Raw genomic sequence first — 21,973 nt, 5'->3', positions numbered from 1 at the left:
CACTTCCTTAAAGTGATGGATTTTTTTCTGGAATTGGGCAAACATCTGGCTTTCTGAGTCAGGGGTAGTATAAGAGGAAGATTTCTTATCCTGTTGACCTTCTTTGTTTTCCCTGTGGATGCATCTCCTGGTCGTACCACCTTCGAGTTTGTCCTGGAGCAGGGAAGGGCTTCTGAGAGCAGGCTGCAGTTTCCTGGGGAGTCTTGCTTGCTTTGGGAGGAGCTCCCATGAGATCATTTCTCTCTGGGCTTAGAACTGCTAACCGAATGGAGCACATTTGATTGGTGGTGGGAAATCAGAGGAAAGCTAATGGATGAGACCCTGGAGAAGGGATTGTAGAAGGTTCCAGGCAAGGGGAATTGGAAAGACCCCTGGGCAGGACATGGGAGGATTTTTGGAGGCAGGAAAGGGTGGATGCTTCCTTGGAGGATGTTTTGTTCATTTTGCCTCTTTCCAATGACTTTTGGCCAGAAATGAAGAGGCTCTGTTTGAACTGTTTGTGTGGTTGTCTTGGTAGTGGCTGGCGTGCTTGGGCAGAAGAGTGTGTATACCAGCATATGTAAGCACTTGACCTCTGCCTTGACTTCACTGGAGGATGATTCTACTTCCTAGCAGCTCTGGAAAATTTCCCCCTCTTCTGATTTCCTTCTACTTGTGACTGAATTATTGCTGTCTTTCCCAGGGAATTTGAGTCTAGATGGTGGAATGCTTGAGCAGAACTGACAGAGCTTGATTCTGACATGTAGGCACAGACACCCCAGCTTCAGGTGAAGAGAGCAATTCAGCAGTCCTAGGGTATTTTAGAAATTCCTCTGCTTTCCAGCTTCTGCCTAGTGTCTAAAGTGTTTTCCATAATCTCTCATAACCTTTTTCTAAGGGCTCAATTCAGTTTACATGTGTCATTTAACAACAGTCATAAACATTTATTGAGTGTCAATTATGTGCCTTATTAGTTTGAGTAATCTCTGAAAAATCTGTCACTTTTGGGGGAGGGGGAAGTTTCTGTCTAGAATTAAACATAAATGATTTCAGGTTTAAAGTCTGTTTTTCATTGTTCATGACATTCCTTTTCCTTTCATTACCACAGAAAATTGAGTTGGATACTTTTTTTTTTTTTTAAAGGATTGACCTAGATTTGGGCATTAAAGTGCAGCCTTCCCTGACCATCGTATTTATAAGAGCAACCCTTATCCCCACTTTGTAGTCCTAGTCTTATATCCCGATTTTTTTTCACAGCACTTATCACCATTTGACCTGACATAAAAAAAAGTACATGACATGACACGACTTTTAAGAATAAACTCTTTTGTGGTATAATTTACACATTGTAAGTGTACAGTTCTATGAGTTTTGACAACTATATGTACACGAGTAACCCCCCTGTTCCCCACCAAGGTCAAGGTAGAGAACTTTTCTATCCCCCCAGAAGGTTACCTTGTGCCATTTTACTAATCAATTTATTTATTTATTTTAAAGATTTCTAATTGATTTTTAGAGAAAGAGGAAGGGAGAAGGAGAGAAAGAGAGAAACATCCATGTGAGAGAGAAACAGTAATCAGCTGTTGCCTGCATGCCCTCAAGCCAGCAACTGGGCATGTGCCCTGACTGGAATCAAACAGTGATTTCCTGGTTCAAAGGTTGACGCACAACCACTGAGCCACGCTGGCTGGGCTGGGCAGTGATTTTTACCTCTTCTGTTCGTCAGCATCTAGACAGTGTTTGGCACATAGTACGTACTCAAATATTTGTTGAATGAATGAAATGTGCTAATGAGAGTAAATAAATGTAACATTTAATTAAACATTTAATGAGTGCCTACTCTGTGCTGACAACTGAAGGAGATACAAAGTGGCAGTAAGACTCTGAATTTGCCCTTGGTGAGAGGACCGTCTAGTGGTAGTAGAAGACAAATACATAGAATAAGGTGCATAATGTCAGAGCGTTATGGAGAAAATATGGCCATTGAGAGGAGGGTGTTATTGCTGGAGGAGTTACTATTGTTAATTGACTTTAAAATAGTTATATGCTATATTCTTACTTAACCACGGCTCTACTATCTCACTCCATATTGAATAGAAACCAGACCCCTCTCAGTTTTGGACTCAGACACCAAAGATCTCCTTATAAAGCTGTGCCATCTACTAAGATCTTCGGCATAAACTGTGAGAAGAGCACTTTAGTGAGTCTCTGGTGTAGTGATAATTCTTGGAATCATTCTTTTGAAGACTGAATGCTTTCTTATGCATAATATATGTATTATGCAACCTTATAACAGCTTTTTTTCCCGTTAAATGGAAGACACATCCTTTTGAGGGAGGGAGTGGTAAATACTGAGTATCTTCCTTGTCCCATTATCCCTAATTCTATAAAGAGGCATTTATTGGAAAACTTCCTCCAGGAGGGTTTTTAATTGGGGTAATGGAATGCAAATTCTGTAGTGGCTGCAATAACTGGCCTGGAGGTGAACCAGACAGCTACGGCAATAATGTCAGTCAGCACTTCTCTAGCATTTGCTACATGCCTCCACTGTGCAAAGTGCTTGATGTACATCGTGTCACTTAATCCTCACAGCAAGCTGAGGTTCAGGTAAATTAAATAACTTCTTTAAGGTTATTCTAAAGTTAGTGAGTGGTGGAGACTGGTTGGGTGAACACTTAATGGTAATAGGGACTGTTTCGTTCTAAAGAGCCTGTAGCATCTGCATTTTGTGCTGAGTTTATTAATTTGTTTTAACAAATATGTGTTGATTTCCTATTAGGTGTCAGGCCCTGTGCTGGGGCTGCAGTGGTGAACAATACAGACCCCTTGCTAGCATGGAGTACATTCTATTTGGGAATCTCAGAACCAGGACGATGTTAACAGAGATGATGGGTTGAGAATGAAGACTTTGAGAAAGAGAAGGGTTGAGTAAATTATCCCTGGTGTAATTCAGGTAGAGGTGGACTTGAACCTAGCTCTCTTGTCTTCTGTCTAGCCTCATGTTTTCACTGCTAAGTCTCAGAGCCTTTACTGGACCTTATGCCCATTGTTGTTGTTTTTTTAAAATATTTTTATTGATTTCAGAGAAGAAGGGAGAGGGGAAGAGAGAGGAGAAACATCAGTGATGAGAGAGAATTATTGATCGGCTGCCTCCTGCATGCTCCCTACTGGGGATCAAGCCCGCAACCCAGGCATGTGCCCTGACTGGGAATCAAACCGGGACCTCCTGGTTCATAGGTTGACATTTAACCACTGAGCTACACCAGCCGGGCTGTGCCTGTTTTTGTAGCTGGCCACTTAAAAGGGGAGCTGCATCTCCCATCTGTAAGTTCCTTGGAAGAGTCCCTTGAGGATGATGTGGCTCTTGAGGATGCCTCAGTATTTCCAGTCTGTCCTCAGAATTCAGTTTTGCTTTGGAAAGCTTTCTATCTATCTATATTATATAAAAGACTAATATGCTAAGTGTCCATCTGACCGATAGCTATGATGCACACTGACCACCAGGGGGTAGGCACTCAATGCAGGAGCTGCCATGATGCGCACTGACCATTTACAGAGAAACAGTACCACAGACCTGGCACCCACAAATCAACACTTGGCTTCCCCCAAGTGGGACACAGGCCCCGCCACCATCTTGGAGCAACAGCCCACCGAATTGCAGCCAATGCTGCCGAGACCCCATGGTGCAAAATGGCCCAGCCCAGCCCAGCCTGGAAACGGTTGCTGTGGGTGCCGGTAATGATGTCATGTAGCAATGCCCAGCTTCCTCTCCCTAGCGACTAGCCTCTTTGAAATTTCTTCAGCCCAGGAACACAACTTGCTTTATAGCCAGGTGGAAACATTTTACACTTTAACCAAATGTCTGTGAAGTGTTTTCCCATGCCTCATCTCATTTGATCCTCACAGAAGTTCTGGAGTAGGTAGATAGGAGACTCGGTGGAATCCTATTTTCTTTTCATTAGCTGGAAAACAGAGATTTAGAAAGCTCAGAAATTTGACCCACCTGAAAAGAAGTAAGAAATGGTGGACCTTGAAAATGACTTCAGGTTTTCTCACAGCACAGAATATAGTCAAACACTGCTGCAGTTAAATATTTTACCCTTTGTTCTCCCTGCGTGATCTACAATAATAACCTGCTTCATGTTGATATTTACTGCTGTGTTGCTGACAGTTACCTGAAAGAGAAGTTGGGGTGCTTCACTGGGCTGGAAAAAGTTTAGCTAAATCAGAAAGCAGGTCTAATTAAGCAAGTTTATTCTCTATATATAAAAGGCTAAGTTGACTCACCCATGCACGATACATATAAAGCTCTTGCTGGCGCCAATCGCACCTGTGTTTTGATCTGTCATTGTTGATCGTGAATTTGGTTGACACTTCTATTATAGAGAAAGGGTGAATAGCGATATGAATTATTAATTAATTAATTTCCTTTCAATGTGCACGAATTCGTGCACCGGGCCACTAGTTCAGACATAAATGGAGAGCTGAATTGGTTGAGGTCAAAGAGACTGATCATGAAGCTAAAAATGACTATTTTTAAAGAATTCATTGTGTGGATCATCTCTTCATAGAAACAATCTCTCTCCTGCTCTAGAGTAAAAGGAGAGCGGCAGGCAGTGTCTGTGAGGCCACGTGTCAGAAGAACCGTGGGTAGTTCTAAGACATGGGAGAATTCCTGACCTCTCAAGTAATGGAACACTTTGGGGACACTGGAGTGGAAGGAAGTGATCTTTGCCCTTACCGAATGTGTTCATTGTGTTTGTGAAGCCAATCTCATGCCTTCAGTGGTCTTAAGAAAACATTTGATTGAGAAACAGTACTTTTTATGTTATGCTATTGATACATACATGGATGAACACAAAGATACCGGTATACACTTCTTTTAGGATAGAATGAGAGGCCTTTTTCTGAACTCTCTGGGTTAGAGAAACAGGTTTACTAGAACTTTCTGGCAGTAGGGGTTTGCTATTGGAATGGAGCCTCCTTATCATTTGGGCTTTAAAATTAGAACGGCCACTGACTGGTTGACATTGTTTAAGTAAAATCCTGTTTGAAAATTAGGCCATGGGCTTAAATCATTGCCTGGAGCATTTTTCTTTTCTTCCTTTTTTTAAATATATTTTGTTGATTTTTACAGAGAGGAAGAGAGGGGGATAGAGAGTTAGAAACATCGATGAGAGAGAAACATCGATCAGCTGCCTCCTGCACACCCCCTACTGGGGATGTGCCTTCAACCAAGGTACATGCCCTTGACCGGAATCAAAGCCGGAACCCTTCTTCAGTCCGCGGACCGAAGCTCTATCCACTAAGCCAAACCAGTTAGGGCTGGAGCATTTTTCAACATGATGGAAGTCGGTCTGGATTTGTCAGGGAAGAGTTCCCTCACCTTCCACTTCCCCTTTCCCTTCCCTGAAATAAGGAAACTGTAACCCAAGTTCTATACCTGTGCTGCTCTCTTAAATAAATGAAATATTAAGTTATAGTTTCCTTTTGGGATAGTGGTCCCAGTTCTGATAAGAGCGAGAATCTGGTTGGTTTCAGTGGGCTCAGTATCTTCCACTGAACTCAGCCAAAAATGGAATGAAAGCAAAGTAAACTGGAGGCCAACACAGAAAAGTAATGAAGAGGAACTTAACTTTGGGAATAACTATCGACTTAGACTGGGTTTTATTTTTTATTAATCCTCACTTCGGATATTTTTCATTGTTTTTTAGAGAGAGTGGGAGGGGAGGAGAGACAAAAAGGGAGAAACGTTGATGTGAGAGAGACACGTTGATTGGTTGCCTCTCACACGCACCCCAGCCAGGGCCAGGGATCAAGCCTGCAACTGAGGTATGTGCCCTTGACGGGAATCGGACCCAGGACCCTCCAGTCTGCAGGCCAGTGTTCTAGCTACTGAGCCCAACTAGATAGGGCAACTTAGACTAGTTTTAGAATCTCAATGAAGAGGTATAAAATAATCTGTTGGGTCTTAGCAGTATGGCTCACTTGGTTGAGCATCATCCTGTGCACTGAAAGGTCGCTAGTTCCATTCCTGGTCAGGGCACATGCCCAGGTTGCAGCTTGATCTCTGGATAAGGGTGCGTGTGGGAGGCAGCCAATCGATGTTTCTCTCTCACATCGATGTTTCTCTCTTTTCCCCCCTTTCCCTTCCCCTCTCTCTAAAACAAATAAAAACATATTTTTAAAAATAATCTTTTTGGTTCAGGGGTGGAATTTATGATAAGCATTAGATTGTTACTGAAAGCAAGCAAGTGTCCCTTAGCTCTTTCTATTGCTTTGGTTAGGAGCTGATTTTTGCCCTTGGCCACAGGGAACACCTTTATAAAGATTTGAAGGACTGTATGATTGTAGTTGGTACCAATTAGATCCTCTTCATCCAGAGAGGCCAAAATTGAAAGAACCTCAATGCTGAGCTACTTGCCTTGGGATTGTTTTCTGTTGTCTTTGGTGTTTAATTTCAGGAGTCTGATTGTGTTCTGTTGAACTTGACTTTCCAAGGCTCTTTCCCCATCTCTTGCTTTTCCCTTCCCAGGCCTCCTCAGAACAAAGCCCATGTGGTTGGCCATTCTTCCTGGATTATTCTGGGAGGGCTAAGAAGGAATTTCTTAAGGGAGATTGTCATTCTGGTGCCTGCTTGGGTCAGAGGTTGACTGCTGGATTCTTTTCACTACCATGAACTGCTCTGAATTCTAACTTGGAACAATGAAGTTCACTGAGTACTGTTATTTTTCATTTTAGAAACTCAACTTCAAACTCTACACAAAGTGAAAAGCTTTGTGAGTGAGATGAAGAGGTATACTGTTTGGTTTCTTGAAGATGTGTGTGCCGTTAGATGCCAACTTTACTAAGAGTCGTAAAGCCAGTATGAATGATAATATGTTGTTTTGCTTTGAGGGAGAGGAAAGAAGTTATCAGAAGCAAGCAGCAAGCATTTTTTAGGTAGAATCAGTTTACACTTCACCATTGCTGATTTAGTACCTGAATGAGCAACTTCTGAGCACCAAGCAGGTCCCAGCCCAGCTGCTGCTGCAGTGCCCCTGGATGTTTTCCCAGTGCTGGTCTTTAAATATTAACGGCTAATATTTATTGAGTGCTTACTTCGTGCCAGGCATTGTGCTATGCAAAGTAGGATCATTGATTACAAACAGGAAGAACCAGTGGAGCAGGAGCCTTGTTCCCTTCTGGCCCTTTCCTTCCCTCATCAAAGGGAGTCTTCTTATTTTTACTTTTTCCTTCCCTCACTGAAAACCAGTCTTGCTACCACCTAGGCCTAGGTTGTTCTCTCCTGGCTCATTTAAAGATGAATTGAGTAGTAAAACTGGGAGCAAAATTATGTGAAAGATACAGGAAGGAAAAATGAACCATGTTTTCTGTTTGCAAGGCACATTCTCATTTATCTATTTATTTGATTAGCAACCACTACCCTGTCAAGGGAGGCAAAAGTGGCTATACCCCATTTTACACATGAAAAAAAATGCAGTCAGTGCATGTTAAATGATTAGCTAGGACTGTCAGCCTATGGCCCTGGCCGGTGTGGCTCAGTTGGTTGAAGCATTGTCCCTGTGTACTAGAAGGTCTCGGGTTCGATTCCCACTCAGGGCACATACCCAGGCTGCAGATTCGATTCCCGGTCGGGGTGCGTGTACGGGAGGCAAACAGTCCATGTGTCTTATATTAATGTTTGTCCCTCCCTCAAATCAATTAATAAGAAAAAACAAAAAACAAAACCCAGCTTAGAGCTTTGAACTTCTTCTCCCAGAATTCTTTGCTCTAGACTCAGTTGTATATGCCCAACACATGAACAGATGTGTTTAATACCCCAGGATACCAAGTGCCCAAACAATATCCCAGATGCTTACAGGGAGTGTTTTATTTTCATCCCAAATGAATTTATATATGTTATGTACATCATTTAGTCAGTACTTAATCAGTATGAGTAATGAGACATTTAATTCTGTACCTGAAGGCTCCCATGTGTCCCTTTATAGGTGCCTCCTATTACATATATGGGTAACAGTTGTGGGCTAACAGATTCATAACAGAGTAGATTTCTAGGGGAGAAAATCCTTAGATGTACTCTTCAACGCTTATGGATACTGAGGGGACTGTTTGAGAAGGTAAATGGCTCTTATGGTGGATCCTTGCTAGTAGAGGTTTATGGAGCTTTTAAAAAATACTAGAGGCCCAATGCACGAAAATTCGTGCAAGAGTAGGCCTTCCTCATCCCCCCAGCCCCCCCACCCCCCTGCCGGCACCAGCTTCCCTCCGGCACCCGGGGCCCGGGCTGCTTCCTTCCTGCCCAGGCTTCGTCAAGAAAGACGTTCAGAAGACGTCCAGTCTAATTAGCATATTACCCTTTTATTATTATAGATATTATTTTGTTGATTTCAGAGAGGAAGGGAGAGAGAGATAGAAACATTAATGATGAGAGAGAATCATTGACCGGCTGCCTCCTGCACGCCCCCCACTAAGGATTGAGCCGAAACTCGCGCATGTGCCCTGACTGGGAATTGAACCGTGACCTTCTGGTTCATAGGTCAATGCTCAACCTCTGAGCCACACCAGCTGGCCTTTATGGAGCTTTTGTTTTGTTTCTCCTGCTGGCCAACTTAGCAGCTTGGAACCAGGCTGGCTGAGTGACACCAGTCTAAAATGGGCTGTTCTGAGTGCAGAATCTCAGAGGGAAGGCGGGCGGTGGAGGGTGGGTGGGTGGGAGGTAATCAACCGAAGACCATGTATGTATATATGCATAACTGATGGACATAGACAATTAAGTGGTGAAAGCCTGGGTCGGGGAGTGGGGGTGGGCTGGAGGGAGTTACTGGGGGGGGGGGGAAGGGGGATATATGTAATACTTTCAACAATAAAGATTTAAAGTAAATAAATAAAATGAGCTGTTCCATGTAACTTCTTGTTCCTCTCAGTTGTCTGGTAAATCATGAGCCCATTACCAGGTTGATTGAATGAGGCTGTGTGGTAAGCCCTAAGGAAGATATAGGGTGGAGAAAAGTGATTAAAATGGCAAACAGGGTGTCTGGCATTCATTTATTCAATAGCTGGACAATGAACTCCTCTATGTCATGTGGTGTTCCAAATGCTAGAGATGTAAAGAGAAAATAGACAGGGTCCTGCCCTCATGGATATAGTGGGCATTTAGAAAATTATTAGTCTGATCATTAACATTAAGGCTTCTAACTATGTAACAATAGTGATGTTATTAATAGAATGATGAGTGGTTTACCATCTTGAGGTTATGGGAAATGAGGGCTGATATGATCACATCCAGTGGTCTATTTACATTTCTCTAGTTCCTCTTTTTCAAACCAGCATACTCGAGTATCAGGAAGGTGTTTTTTCTCTTATGGCTGGAGGATACTTGCTGTAAAGGTTCATCACTCTTTTAGCTGGAGTAAAACATTACTTGTTTGGATTAGGAATTTTGTTCTTGGGAATCTGTGTTCTGAGAGTAGTGGCCCTGAGAATCTTTTTGGAGCTCTTGATATTTCATTGGCACCAGGTCTCTTCCTTCCTGGCCTTTTTAAAATAGTTGTGTGTGTGTGTGCATATATACATATATATGTAATACATATAATTATATATATGTATAAATATAATTATTATTATTTTAGAGAGAGGGAAAGGGGGAGAGAGAGAAAAAGAGAAACATCAAGGTATGAGAGAAACATCGATTGTTTGACTCCTGTACACGCCCTCTCTGGGGATGGAACCCTCAACCCAGGCATGTTCCCTGACTGGGAATATAACTGGCAACCTTCTGGTACACAAGATGATGGTCCAACTGAGTCACACTGGGTAGGGCCTGGCATTATTTAAAAAAAAAGTTTTTATTGATTTCAGAGAGGAAGGGAGAGGGAGAGGGTGATAGAAACATCAATGATTAGAGAGAATCATTGATCTACTGCCTCCTGCATGCCCCTCCCGGCCCCCCAGGGGATTGAGCCTGTAACCCGGGCATGTACCCTGACCGGAAATCGAACTGTGACCTCCTGGTTCATAGGTCGATGCTCAACCACTGAGCCACACTGGTCAGGCTCGTGTTGAATGCTTTACATACCCTAAACACTAGACCCTTATCAAATATATGATTTACAATTTTTTTTCCCCATTCTTTGGGTGTCTTTTCACTGCCTTGCTGATATCCTTTGCAGAATGATAGCTTTCATTTGTGATAGTCCATTTTATCCACTTTTTCTTTTGTTGTATAGCTTTTGCTGTATTAACTAAGAAACCATGGCCTAATCCAAAGTCATAAAAATTTGTTCCTATGTCGTCTTCTGAGAATTTTATACTTTTAGTTCTTTATGACTACTAAGTTCTGATACTGACTGAGGCTTTAAAAGTTCCTGTTAGCTCTTTGCTAAGGGTAAGGGCTGGGTGGAGCTGTTATACTGGGGCTTCTTTTCTTTGCCATTTTAACAAGTCAGTCAAGGACCTTGACTCTGGGAAGCATTTTTTCTTCTTGCACATGTTTCTAGCTATTTTGCCATTTCTTGATTTCATTGTCTTTTTTTTTTTTTTAAGGTGTCTAATGAAGAGGACTTTATTAGGAAATTGGACTGCAAACCTGATCAGCATCTGAAGGTTGTTTCCATTTTTGGAAATACTGGTGATGGAAAGTCTCATACTCTCAATCACACTTTCTTTTATGGCCGTGAAGTCTTCAAAACCTCCCCTGCCCAGGAGTCCTGCACCGTGGGAGTGTGGGCAGCATACGACCCAGTCCACAAAGTAGCAGTGATAGACACGGAAGGGCTCCTGGGGGCTACGGTGAACATAAGCCAGAGAACACGGCTGCTGCTTAAGGTCCTGGCCATCTCAGACCTCGTCATCTATCGAACTCATGCAGACCGGCTGCATAATGACCTCTTCAAGTTCCTTGGGGACGCCTCAGAAGCTTATCTGAAGCACTTCACCAAGGAGCTCAAGGCTACTACTGCCCGCTGTGGCCTGGATGTGCCCTTGTCCACCCTGGGCCCTGCTGTTATCATTTTCCATGAGACTGTGCACACTCAACTACTGGGCTCTGGTGAGTAGATGGGGTACTGTGTCACAAATTGACCTTTCTTGGTACAAGGAGGCAGCCATTGGGCTGTAAAAGCAACTGGATGGTGGCCATTGCCTAGAAAAATTTCTGCCTGGGCAAGACGTAAGGAAGTGTTTCCAGAAGGACGGAATGAATCAACCTTGTCGAAATCTGCTTATGGCCCTAGCCAGTTTGGTTCAGTGGATAGAGCGTAGGCCTGTGGACTGAAGGGTCCCGGGTTTGATTCCGGCCAAGGGCACATGCCTGGGTTGTGGGCTCGATCCCCAGTAGGGGGTTTGCAAGAGGCAGCCGATCAGTGATTTTCTCTCATCATTGATGTTTCTATCTCTCCCTCTCCCTTTCTCTCTGAAATCAATAAATACACACACACACACACACACACACACACACACACACACACAATCTGCTTATGGTCAAGATGAGGATCAAGAATTGTTGAATGGCTTTGGCAAAATAGAGGTCCTTGGTGGTCTGTATAAGACCTGTTTCCCAGGGATGGTGAGTAGGAAAGCCTAGTCAGAGTGGGATTGAGAGTGAATAGGAGGAGAAGAATGAAGGCAGTGAGTATATTCAACTCTTTCAGAGTTCTATAAAGGCTAGCAGACAAATAAATGATAGCTGCAGGCTAATGTGGGAATTCAAGGAATTTTCCCTTTTTAAAATTTAAGATGAAAGGTATTAAAAAAAAAAAGAAAGAAAAGAAAGGTATTGCAGATATTTGTGTACTGATGAGAGTAATTCACTGGAAAGTAGATGTAAGAGACAGGAGGGACATTGACCTTAGGAGCATGGACAGTTCATCTATAACAATGGGAGAGAAGATAGAGTATATGGACACAGTTGCAAGTAAGAGGTGTGTGTGTTGTCTTATTGTTTCTGTTTTCTTAGATAAATAGGAAGTGAGATCATGACCTGAGAAGGAGGTTGAGGGAGCAGGTGCAACAACAGTAATTGGATGCAGGTGATTAGTATTGTCCCTGAAAGCAGTTACACCATTTGCCTGTTCATTCAGTTAACAAAGTTTACTAAGTGCACAATGTGCTGAGCACTGGGGCACCAAGCTGAAAAGGAACACAATTCCCACCCTCAAATAAATCACAGTCTAGTTGGAGGAACCACGGGTGTTCTGTTCCGTAGTAGATGTAGGTACTGGAGCTGTGGGAGTGTGGAAGAACGACACTCTATACCTTCTAATGGGATCTAGGAAAGAGGAGGTGACATTTGAACTCTAGAGACTTGGCTAGGTAGCAGAGGGGAAGAGGGATGCTCTAGGAAGGGCAAATCAGTAGTTTGAAGGAGTAAGTTGGGTCCAGGGAACTGTGGTAGTTCTACTACAGCTTCCTGACTTCCATTGTAGCTCCCTTCAGTGCATCCTCCACACAGCATCCAGAGTGATCTTTTTAAAAGCTTAGTTTATAAATTAGGTCATGTCATACTCCTGCTTACAGCCTGTCAGCGGCTTTGTACTACATCAAAATAAAATCCAAACTCCTAATTATGGTGTCCTCACTCTAACTCCTAGCTGCGTCTCTGAACTTCTCTAGTTATCCTCCTTCGTTCCCTCCCCTCACCCACTAAATGCCCTCCTCTTTTCACACGTTTGTATATGTGCACACACGACATATGTGTATACTCCCTCCACTAGTCCTATCCTTTTCTCTCTTGACACCTTTGCATACGCTGCTCTTCCCCCAGCTAGTCATAGGTTTTTCAGAGTCAACTCTCATCTCCTCGGAGCCTTTCCTGACTGTCCTTAAAGTTGTTCCTGCATCCTGGTGGTTGTACTCTTATTGCATCACCCTATTCATTTGCATCAGGGTACTTTTCGCTATCTGAAATCATGCTGTGTATTTGCTTACTTGTTTTTGATCTTTTCCCATTCGAATGGAAACTCCACAAAGGCAGGAACCTTGTCTGTCTTACTCACTGCTATATCCAAACTGGCCTAGTGCTTGATTCCTCCTCTGATGTTCGCTCAGTGGATAAATGAAGAGGCTCAGCGTGTCTGAAGCATAGATTGTATAAGAAGGAATGGTGGAGATATTCTTGGGAATTAGATGGTGGATGGCTGTGACTCAGTTCTTAAGTATGACAGGATTTTAAGCAGGGAGTTACACAGTCAATCCTATGTTTACAAAAGATCCTGTTGTAGGATGAACTGGAGAGGCATGCCTGGAAGAGTCAGGGAGACCAGCCAGGAGGTTTTCACAGTTCTAGGTGCGAAGTGATGGGTGAGCCAGGGCAGTGGCAGTAGGAGGGAAGTGGACAGACTGGGCCATATTAAGGAGTTAGAATATGGAGGACTTTGGTTTAGTGGGAAGACAAGAAATCTAAGTGTTCTGGAATGGAAGAAGTAATTCATAGCAATTGATTGTAAGGTAAGGAGAGGAGGTTGGAAATGCTAAATTTCGAATGCCTCCTGGAATCAGCATTTTTGTGCTATTTTGGATCTTTACGGCCCGGGACAATGCTCTAACCAACTGAGCCACACTGGCCAGGGCATTATGAGCAGGTTAAAAAAAAAGTTTCTTGAAGAATAATGTACAGAGAGAGAAGTGCACATCATATCAGAAGTGTATAACTTGATGAATTTTCACTACCTGAACATACCCGTGAAATCAGTTCGAGATCTTGACACACCACCACCCTCTTCATAGAAATCCTGCTCAGTCCTGCTAGATAGGGTAACCTGAATTCTAACAGGGTAACCCTTGCCTGCTTAAGTATTTTGTATATATATATGGAGTCAGACTTTTGTAATGAAAGAGGGGTGACTTTTTATTTTTTTTTAAAGAAAGGTCACTGTTGCCCCGGCTGGGTGGCTCAAGGTTTTGGGTTCGATCCCGGATTGGGGCGTATGGAAGGCAATTGATCAATGTTTCTCACTCTCTCTCCCCCTTCCTCTCTCTCTAAAATCCATAAAAACAGCTCAGATGGCGTACCTCAGTGGTTGAGCCTATGAACCAAGAGATCACGTTTGATTCCCAGTCAGGGCACATGCCCGGGTTGCAGGCTTGGTCCCCAGTGACGAGGCAGCCAATTAATGATTCTCTCTCTCATTGATGTTTCCATCTCTCTCCCTCTCCCTTCCTCTCTGAAATCAATAAAAGAATAAATATATAAAAATAAAATTAATAAAAGCATATCATCGGGTGAGGAGTGTAAACAAACAAACAAACGAAAGGTCACTTTTCATGTACCTCTTTTTGCTTGTCCAGATCACCCGTCAGAGGTGCCGGAGAAGCTCATCCAGGACCGTTTCCGGAAGCTGGGCCGCTTTCCTGAAGCCTTCAGTTCCATTCACTACAAGGGAACCAGGACTTACAACCCTCCCACCGACTTCTCTGGGCTTCGGAGAGCTTTGGAGCAGCAACTAGAGAACAACACCACCCGTTCTCCCCGACACCCAGGAGTCATCTTCAAAGCCCTGAAGGTCAGTTGGCTCCCGCCTCGCCTCGAGTGCTTCTCACTGGAGTGCCAGTGGGTGGTGAGAACACTCAGTTCTCCAGCTTTTGTTGGTACTGGTGATTGGAAACCTGGGCTGAAAGAGAGGTTATAGGAAAAGGAAGTGCATGAGTGGAGTTTACATCTCTCAAATGACCTCATCTTGCTAGGAGCTCGAGTGCAGAGGAATCTTAGGTGATAGTTAAAAAGTGATAGGTCCTGCCCTAGCTGGTTTGGCTCAGTGGATGGAGTGTTGGCCTGTGGACTGAAGGGTCCCAGGTTCGATTCTGGTCAAGGGCACCTGCCCAGGTTGCGGGCTCGATTCCCCAGTAAGGGGCGTGCAGGAGGCAGTCAATCAATGATTCTCTCTCATCATTGATGTTTCTAACTCTCTCTCTCCCTTCCTCTCTGAAATCAATAAAAATATGTTTTAAAAAAAATGATAGGTCCTTATATCAGGGAAAAACTAGGCTTTTAGGGAATAGGAAAAAGCATTAATTAATGGATGGTGTGGCCCAACTCTGGTGAGCCGACTCATGTTGACGCTCAGTTATGTGGACAGCCCTTTTGTTTTTCTTTATATAGACTCACCTGTTTTTGTTTTTAACCTAAATTAATTTATGGAAGTAGGCAACATTTTGTAATCACTGTAAATGGAAAACTAGTATCACAGGTAGAAATTTGGCCAAGAAAAAAACCATAAACATATATGGATAACAATAATTGCTGTTTATGAGATACCAAAGTTCAAAGGATTTGTTCATTTAATCCAGGTGTGGGGAACATCTGGCCTGCATACTATATAAGTTTATTCTTGTATTATCTGATCTATCATTTTTCTATCATCTCATATAGTTGCATGTAGAATCTAATTTTAAGTATTTTTGCTTATTTGGTGTCTTTTCTATTTTGCTTATTTTTAGTATTTCAAGGATTTTATTTCAACACAGTATTTTATCTTCAGTATGTGCTTCTTTATTTTACCATTCTTTATAATGAATTCATGAAATCCATCTGGGTGAAAAATTGCTTACTTTTTGTGGTTTGCTTTGTGTACACCTCTGTGTTACTATGGCTTCAGGCTTAGGACAGAAGTGCTGGGAAGGAGCAGGGCCTTTGGGGCAGTGTTGGGCTGCAGGACCTGGCGAGAGAACAGGGAAATGTTAACAAGAAGATTGGAGCTGGGATATGAGGATGCCCTGAGGGTCAGGGGACAGAGACTGGACCTGGGAGGGAAAGGAAGGAGGGGTAGAAGGGAGTTTGGCGCAAAGCTAGGCAGGCCCTGGTTTACACAGGGAACAATGCTGGGCCTAGGCTGATTTGCTTAATCCATTGAGTTTAAAAGGTCTGCAGTGTAGGGCACAGTGTTAACAATTAGTGAATCTGGGTAAACTGTGTATAAGGAGTTTCTTGTATTATTCTTGCAACTTTTCTACAAGCTTGAAATTATATGTCAAAATGAAAAGTTACCATTCAAAAAAGGTTTGTGGTTTTAGCAGAGTTTTCTACAGGCTTGGATGTTTGTGTCCTCCCAAAATTCCTATGTGGAAATCCTCAATGCCCAGTGTGTTAGTGTTAGGGGACTTTGGGAGGTGATTGGGCCATGAGGATGGAGCCCTCGTGAATGAGGGTAATGCCCTTATAAAAGAAGCGCCAGAGAGCTCCCTGACCCCTCCCCCCAAGAGAGGACACGGTGAGAAGACACTATTGATGAACCAGAAAGCAGGTTCTCAGCAGAACCTGACTGTACTGGTGCCCAGACCTTGGACTTCCAGCTTCCAGAACTGTTAGAAATAAGTTTCTGTTAAGTCTGTGGTATCTATAATAATAAAAGCTTAATATGCTAATTAGATTGGACGTCCTTCCGGACAAAAGCCAGGGGGCTGTGAGGGAAGCCCAGGTCCCTGGTGCCAGAGGAAAAGCTGGTGCCGGCAGCCGGGGGAAGGCAGGCCTACTCTTGCAGGAATTTCATGCATCGGGCCTCTAGTTTTGTATAGCAGCCCAAATGGACTAACAGTGGTTAAAAGCTTGGGCTCTGGAGTCAGACGTGTCAGAATCCCAGTTCTGCTACTTACCAGCTGCTTAGTCTTGGGAAATGAATTAACTTGTTTGTTCATTAATTCATTGAACAAATAAATGAGTGCATTCTATGCCAGGTAGAATCTGAGGTGCTGGAAATAGAGTGGAGCCCAAGATAGACAACAGTCTTTGCCCTTATAGCACTTCTTCAAACATTTTTCCTCATCAGAACAATTGGGGTAATAATAGAATGTTCCTAATTAAATTGAGGTGGGGATTAAATGAGAACAACATACATTAAGAAGCAACATACTTGTCATATGGTAAATGTTCAATAAGTATTATTAACTGTTGTGAATAATATTAAGAAAGAAACTATGAAAAATGATTATATTTGAATAATTCATGATATACATACTTCTAATTAGAATGTGAGATTAAAGTGTACTTAGATGTACAGGCTAGTGGCCATGTAAGGGCTCACAGGTAGTCAAAGTGGAAGAACACACCCAAGTATTGCAAACATTCTCCAAAGAGGCTGAATCCATACTTTATTATGCAAAGGGCTGTAAATCTGATCGATAGGAGTTTTGGCTGCAAGGCCAGTAGCTGGGTTAATGTTTAAATAAGACCATCAGGGACACCGAGTGCTTAAGCAGTAATTAGTGATTTCACCCTTAAGAGTCTTGGGTGGCCTACTCCAGGCCATTTGTTGGGCACTTTTAAGAAAAATAGTTACACTGTATTCTTAGGAGGTGATATGAATCTCAAAGCTTTCTGAGATTAAAATGAGCCTTGTCAGCTGAGTTCTGATGATTTCTGATAGTGGTGTCCTCACCTGAGTTTCACCTGGACCCTACCCTACGTTTTCTGTTCTCTGAGGTAGGGGCTGTGCTGTACTGAGACGTGGGACCCACTGCTCTTGTCCATGACAAGGCATTTTTTGTTTAAGTATGTTTTGAGCTATACCCAGGAAATTGTAGGATTCTTTAAACATTTATTTATTTTAGAGAGGAAGAAAGAGAGAGAGAAACCAATTTATTGTTCCACTTATTTATGCATTTATTGGTTGATTTCTGTATGTGTCCTGATTTGTATGGGTCCTGATTTTTGTATGTGATTGAACCTGAAAACTTGGTGTATCAGGATGATGCACCAACCGACGTACCTGGCCAGGGCCAATTGTAGGGTTCTGGCAATTTACTCAGATCTTTGACAAAAAAAATGTTTTTATCTTTTTTTTTTTGGTTGTTTTGTTTTAATCCACTTTATATTAGAAGTTGTTAGTTCTCTATCACTTTAATAGGAAGCTACCTGTGAGGACTATATTCGGCAAATTGACCCACTAGAATTTTATTGCTTTTAAAATACATTCTAACTGAAGCCTTCATAGTTCATAGCAGTGTATAATATAATTGCTGTCTGTTCTTCTCCACTTATTTTCTATTTTGTTTTATATTGTATTTATTTTTACAAGTAGCCTTGAGTCCTTTTTGGAACAAAAGAGTGAGGATGGGCATAAACCAGTGATTTTAAACCAGAGTGCTGCAAGAATTTGTAAAACATGCAATATCTGACTATTTAGTCAAGGGCACTGACCTCTTTTCTCTTAGATTGTCAAATAAAACAAATGACGTCCAGCTGGTGTGGCTCAGTGATTGAGCGTTGACCTATGAACCAGGAGGTCACAGTTCAAATCCTGGTCAGGGCACATGCCCAGGTGTGGGCTTAATCTCTGTTAAGGCGTGTACAGGAGGCAGCCAATCAATGATTCTCTCTCATCATTGATGTTTCTCTCTCCCTTCCTCTCTGAAATCAATTTTAAAAAATGACAACAGCCAACACAGCAATAGCCATCTGGTGTAAATGAATAAAAATTACACCATTTTTTTGGTCAGATTGGCAGAAAATATAATGTATTTTTTGGTGTGCTGCAGAATTTTAGTAATTAGTTTATATGTGCCATGAGATAAAAAAGGTTGAAAATCACTGATCATTGCCAAAATAACTTGTCTGTCTTCCTGTTTCATATTTTTCCTTCTCTCTCCCTGGCATTCTTTACCTTGTCTAGTTCCTTCCTAACTCACTGAGTAAACACTTTGAGAAGGCTAGGTATAGATTTATATGATCATTTTTCTATATGATTTTTAAAGTTTTAAATAAAATATACAGGAATATTGTTAGGAAAAAATATAAACCTTTTAGGAAGATGGAGAGACAAAATACATAAAAGGCAATAAAAACTGTGATGCACCAATAAACTTCAACTCTCTAGTACAGCGGTTGCCAACTGGTGGTCTGTGGACCACTGGTGGTCTGTGAGATCTGTAAGGTTGGTGAACGTTGCTCTAGTAATCAAGGAAATGAAAATCACAATAATACAAGGGCAAACACTGAAAAGTCTGGCAATAAAATGTCAATATGAAGCAGTAAACTTATAAACTGCCAGTTGAGTTAAAATTCTTAGAACTACTTTGAAAAGTAATTTATAAATACCTAGTATAGATAAAATATGCATAATATATGTTCTAGCCATATTTCTAGGAATTTGCCTTAAAGAAACTTCCACAGGAACACAAGGAGACCTATATGAGGATGTTAATAGCAATCTTGGTAATTGCTATTAAAAAAATCTTTGTAATAGCAACAAAATGCAAACTAAGTGTGCAAAAAATGGATAAACTGTGGTATTTTATAAAAAAGAGAATTGGGTCATGCCCTATTTGATTTGGCTCAGTGGATAGAGTATCAGCCTGCGGACTGAAGGGTCCCGGGTTTGATTTCAGTCAAGGGCACATGCCCGGGTTGCAGGCTCCCGGCCCTAGTTGGGGGTGTGTGGTAGGCAACCAGTTGATGTGTCTCTCTCATCATTGATGTTTCTATCTCTCTCTCCCTCTCCCTTTCACTCTATCTAAAAATCAATGGAAAAAAATATCCTTGGTGAGGATTAAAAAAAAAAAAGAAATGGAGACACAGAGAGGTGAACTGATTAGCTTGAGATGACTTATCTGGTAAGAGTGGTGGAGAAGAACTTGAGTCAGGTAGTCTGGCTCCAAGTCTATGCTTTTAACTCTGCTCTATTCCTTCTCAGTAGTTATTCCACTTCTAGGAAGGTCAGAGCATGCGGCCATCTTTTGAGGTTCCTGATACATATTGCTAGTTGCCTCTAGAAAGGACATTCCTATAAGTTGTATTTGTGTATTTGGTTATTTTCATTGAAAAAAGTAATTTTTTAAATTATAAAAGCAATGTGTGTTCATGATAAAATAATTCAAATAATACAGAAATGTGTATGATATGAATTGAGTCCTTTTCTCTCCTCTCCCCCTCACTCCATAATAACCATTGTTAATATTTTCTTGTATATGCTTCTAGAAATTTCCAGTGACACACATGTGCAAACATAAGTATATATATATATATATATATATATATATATATATATATAATATATTTTTCTCCCTAAATAAATGGGATCATAGAGAAGTTAAATTCTTTTTTTTTTAAAAATATATTTTATTGATTTTTTACAGAGAGGAAAGGAGAGGGACAGAGAGCTAGAAACATCGATGAGAGAGAAACATCAACCAGCTGCCTCCTGCACACCCCCTACTGGGGATGTGCCCGCAACCAATGTACATGCCCCTGACCGGAATCAAACCTGGGACCTTTCAGTCCACAGACCGACGCTCTATCCACTGAGCCAAACCGGTTTCGGCGAGAAGTTAAATTCTTTTATCCTTTCCTATAATCTCTTATTCTGCAGATAACCATTGTAAGTTGTTTCTTGTATATTCTTCTAGAAATTTTCAATTCTATATAAGTGCATGTACACACACACACACACACAGACACCTACTCATTTTTCTTCCTTCAAAAATGGGATCATACATTCATATTATTTCAGAACTTGTGTTTTTTTTTCACGTAATTATGCATCTTGGTTATCTTTCTATATGAGTATATAATACATCATTCTTTTTAATGCCACTTGGTATACTTTAAAAAAGTTATTAGCTGCATCTTAGTTATGAGGTTCCACCTGATTGATGTAGCACTGTTGGACCCAAAGGGAGCCCAAGTGCTGCTTTTCATGGTCATTATCGAAGGGGAATGTGTTTAATGAGGAAGACTGAAGAGTTTGGAGAGAGAGAGAGAGACAGACAGTCACTTCCTGTTTTAGTGACTGCTGACCTGACCACTCTTCTGCCACAGTGAGGTCCAGGCCCAGTGCCTCTTTTCCAGCTGGTTACTTCCCACCTCCTGACCACTCACTCCTTTCCGCAGGTTCCATAGTAGCAACAGGCCAGATACCTACCAACAGAGCATACCTGAGTAAGCCGGTAAATCTTTTTAAAGGAAAGAAATGCTCAGATCCCTGTTGAATAAGGGAATTTAATATTGAATTAACTATGTTGTCTGTATTACAGTTCTTAATAATTGAGAGAATCATTTTAAAGTTGAATTTGTATAGGTTTTATTTAATACCTCTTTTAGCCTCCGATATCTAAATGTAGAAACTCTGACCTTTATCACATCAGGATGCATTTAAGTATTTATAAAGTTATTATATTCTATTGGGTGTGGCATCATTGATTTTGTAAGAGTCCATTTTGAATCAGAACATTCACTGCCAGCCCTTGATGACTGGGGCTAACCTTTCAGGTTCAGTAGAAAGAGCCATACTGTTGCCTGGACAACTAAAGTTCAAGATCATCTGGTCTCCAGGCAACCTTTTCCAGACTTACCTCAAATGCTTTCCCAAGCTTTTTCAGGAGAGTTCCTTCCCTGCCTTTCCCTCACAGCTTTGGGACCTCAGAAGGAGGAGAGCCCAAGATCCCTGGAATGATGTGAGGTTTGGAATTTTTGAAAGGCAAAGTATATGGATTAGGTAGTAGTATCTTTACTGGAAAGTAACAGTCAGGAAGGAGAACAGCTTCTCCTTACCCTTGTATCCAAAAAACACTAACATCAGATTTTTAAAAAGCAGTTACCCATACTCTTGACTCCTGTTAAGTCCTCCTGAAGCTTGTCATGGTCTGACTCATTATTTCAGTGACTTGTGAGGGAAGTAACATGCTTTTCGTGTGTACCAGCATTTCAGAGGATGGGTGACCAGCATATGAAGTGCTGCGGCTGGTTAGACTAGAAGTTCTCTTTCTGATGTCATAAGAGGTTACTGTTGCCTTGGCCAACATAAGTTAACAGTTGATTTGTTGAGGGCAGGCAGTGATGGAGGTTCTAGGGGCATATGTACCATGGGAATCAGGCTGCAGATTGTTTTCGTGCTGAACTTTGAGATATGTAGACATGCCCCGATTTTTCTGAGGGAATTGCAGAGATGCGAACCAGGCAACTTGGGTTTTAGAACAGAAAGAACCTTGAGTAACAATGTGCTGTCATTGTTATTGGGCTGCAATTTTATATTTACTGGGGAGTGGCATTTCCCCCTCACCGAATTCA

The 21,973-nt window shown here is 41.9% G+C and overlaps 1 protein-coding gene across 2 annotated transcripts in view; it reads left to right on the top strand.

The window, feature by feature from the left end:
* The window catches only part of ZFYVE1 (zinc finger FYVE-type containing 1), a 45,255-nt gene that overhangs the window by 10,117 nt on the left and 13,165 nt on the right, over positions 1-21,973 (top strand). For both annotated transcript variants that reach the window (XM_079769061.1, XM_079769060.1), the window contains exons 3-4: positions 10,525-11,029; positions 14,266-14,480. In XM_079769061.1, the coding sequence (XP_079625187.1) occupies positions 10,525-11,029; positions 14,266-14,480 (720 nt within the window). The remainder of the gene's footprint in view (positions 1-10,524; positions 11,030-14,265; positions 14,481-21,973) is intronic.

Source organism: Cnephaeus nilssonii, assembly GCF_951640355.1.
Source record: "Cnephaeus nilssonii genome assembly, chromosome: 4".
Taxonomy (NCBI): domain Eukaryota; kingdom Metazoa; phylum Chordata; class Mammalia; order Chiroptera; family Vespertilionidae; genus Cnephaeus; species Cnephaeus nilssonii.
The sequence above is the reverse complement of the archived record's forward strand: the minus strand, read 5'-3'. Positions and strand labels throughout refer to the sequence as shown.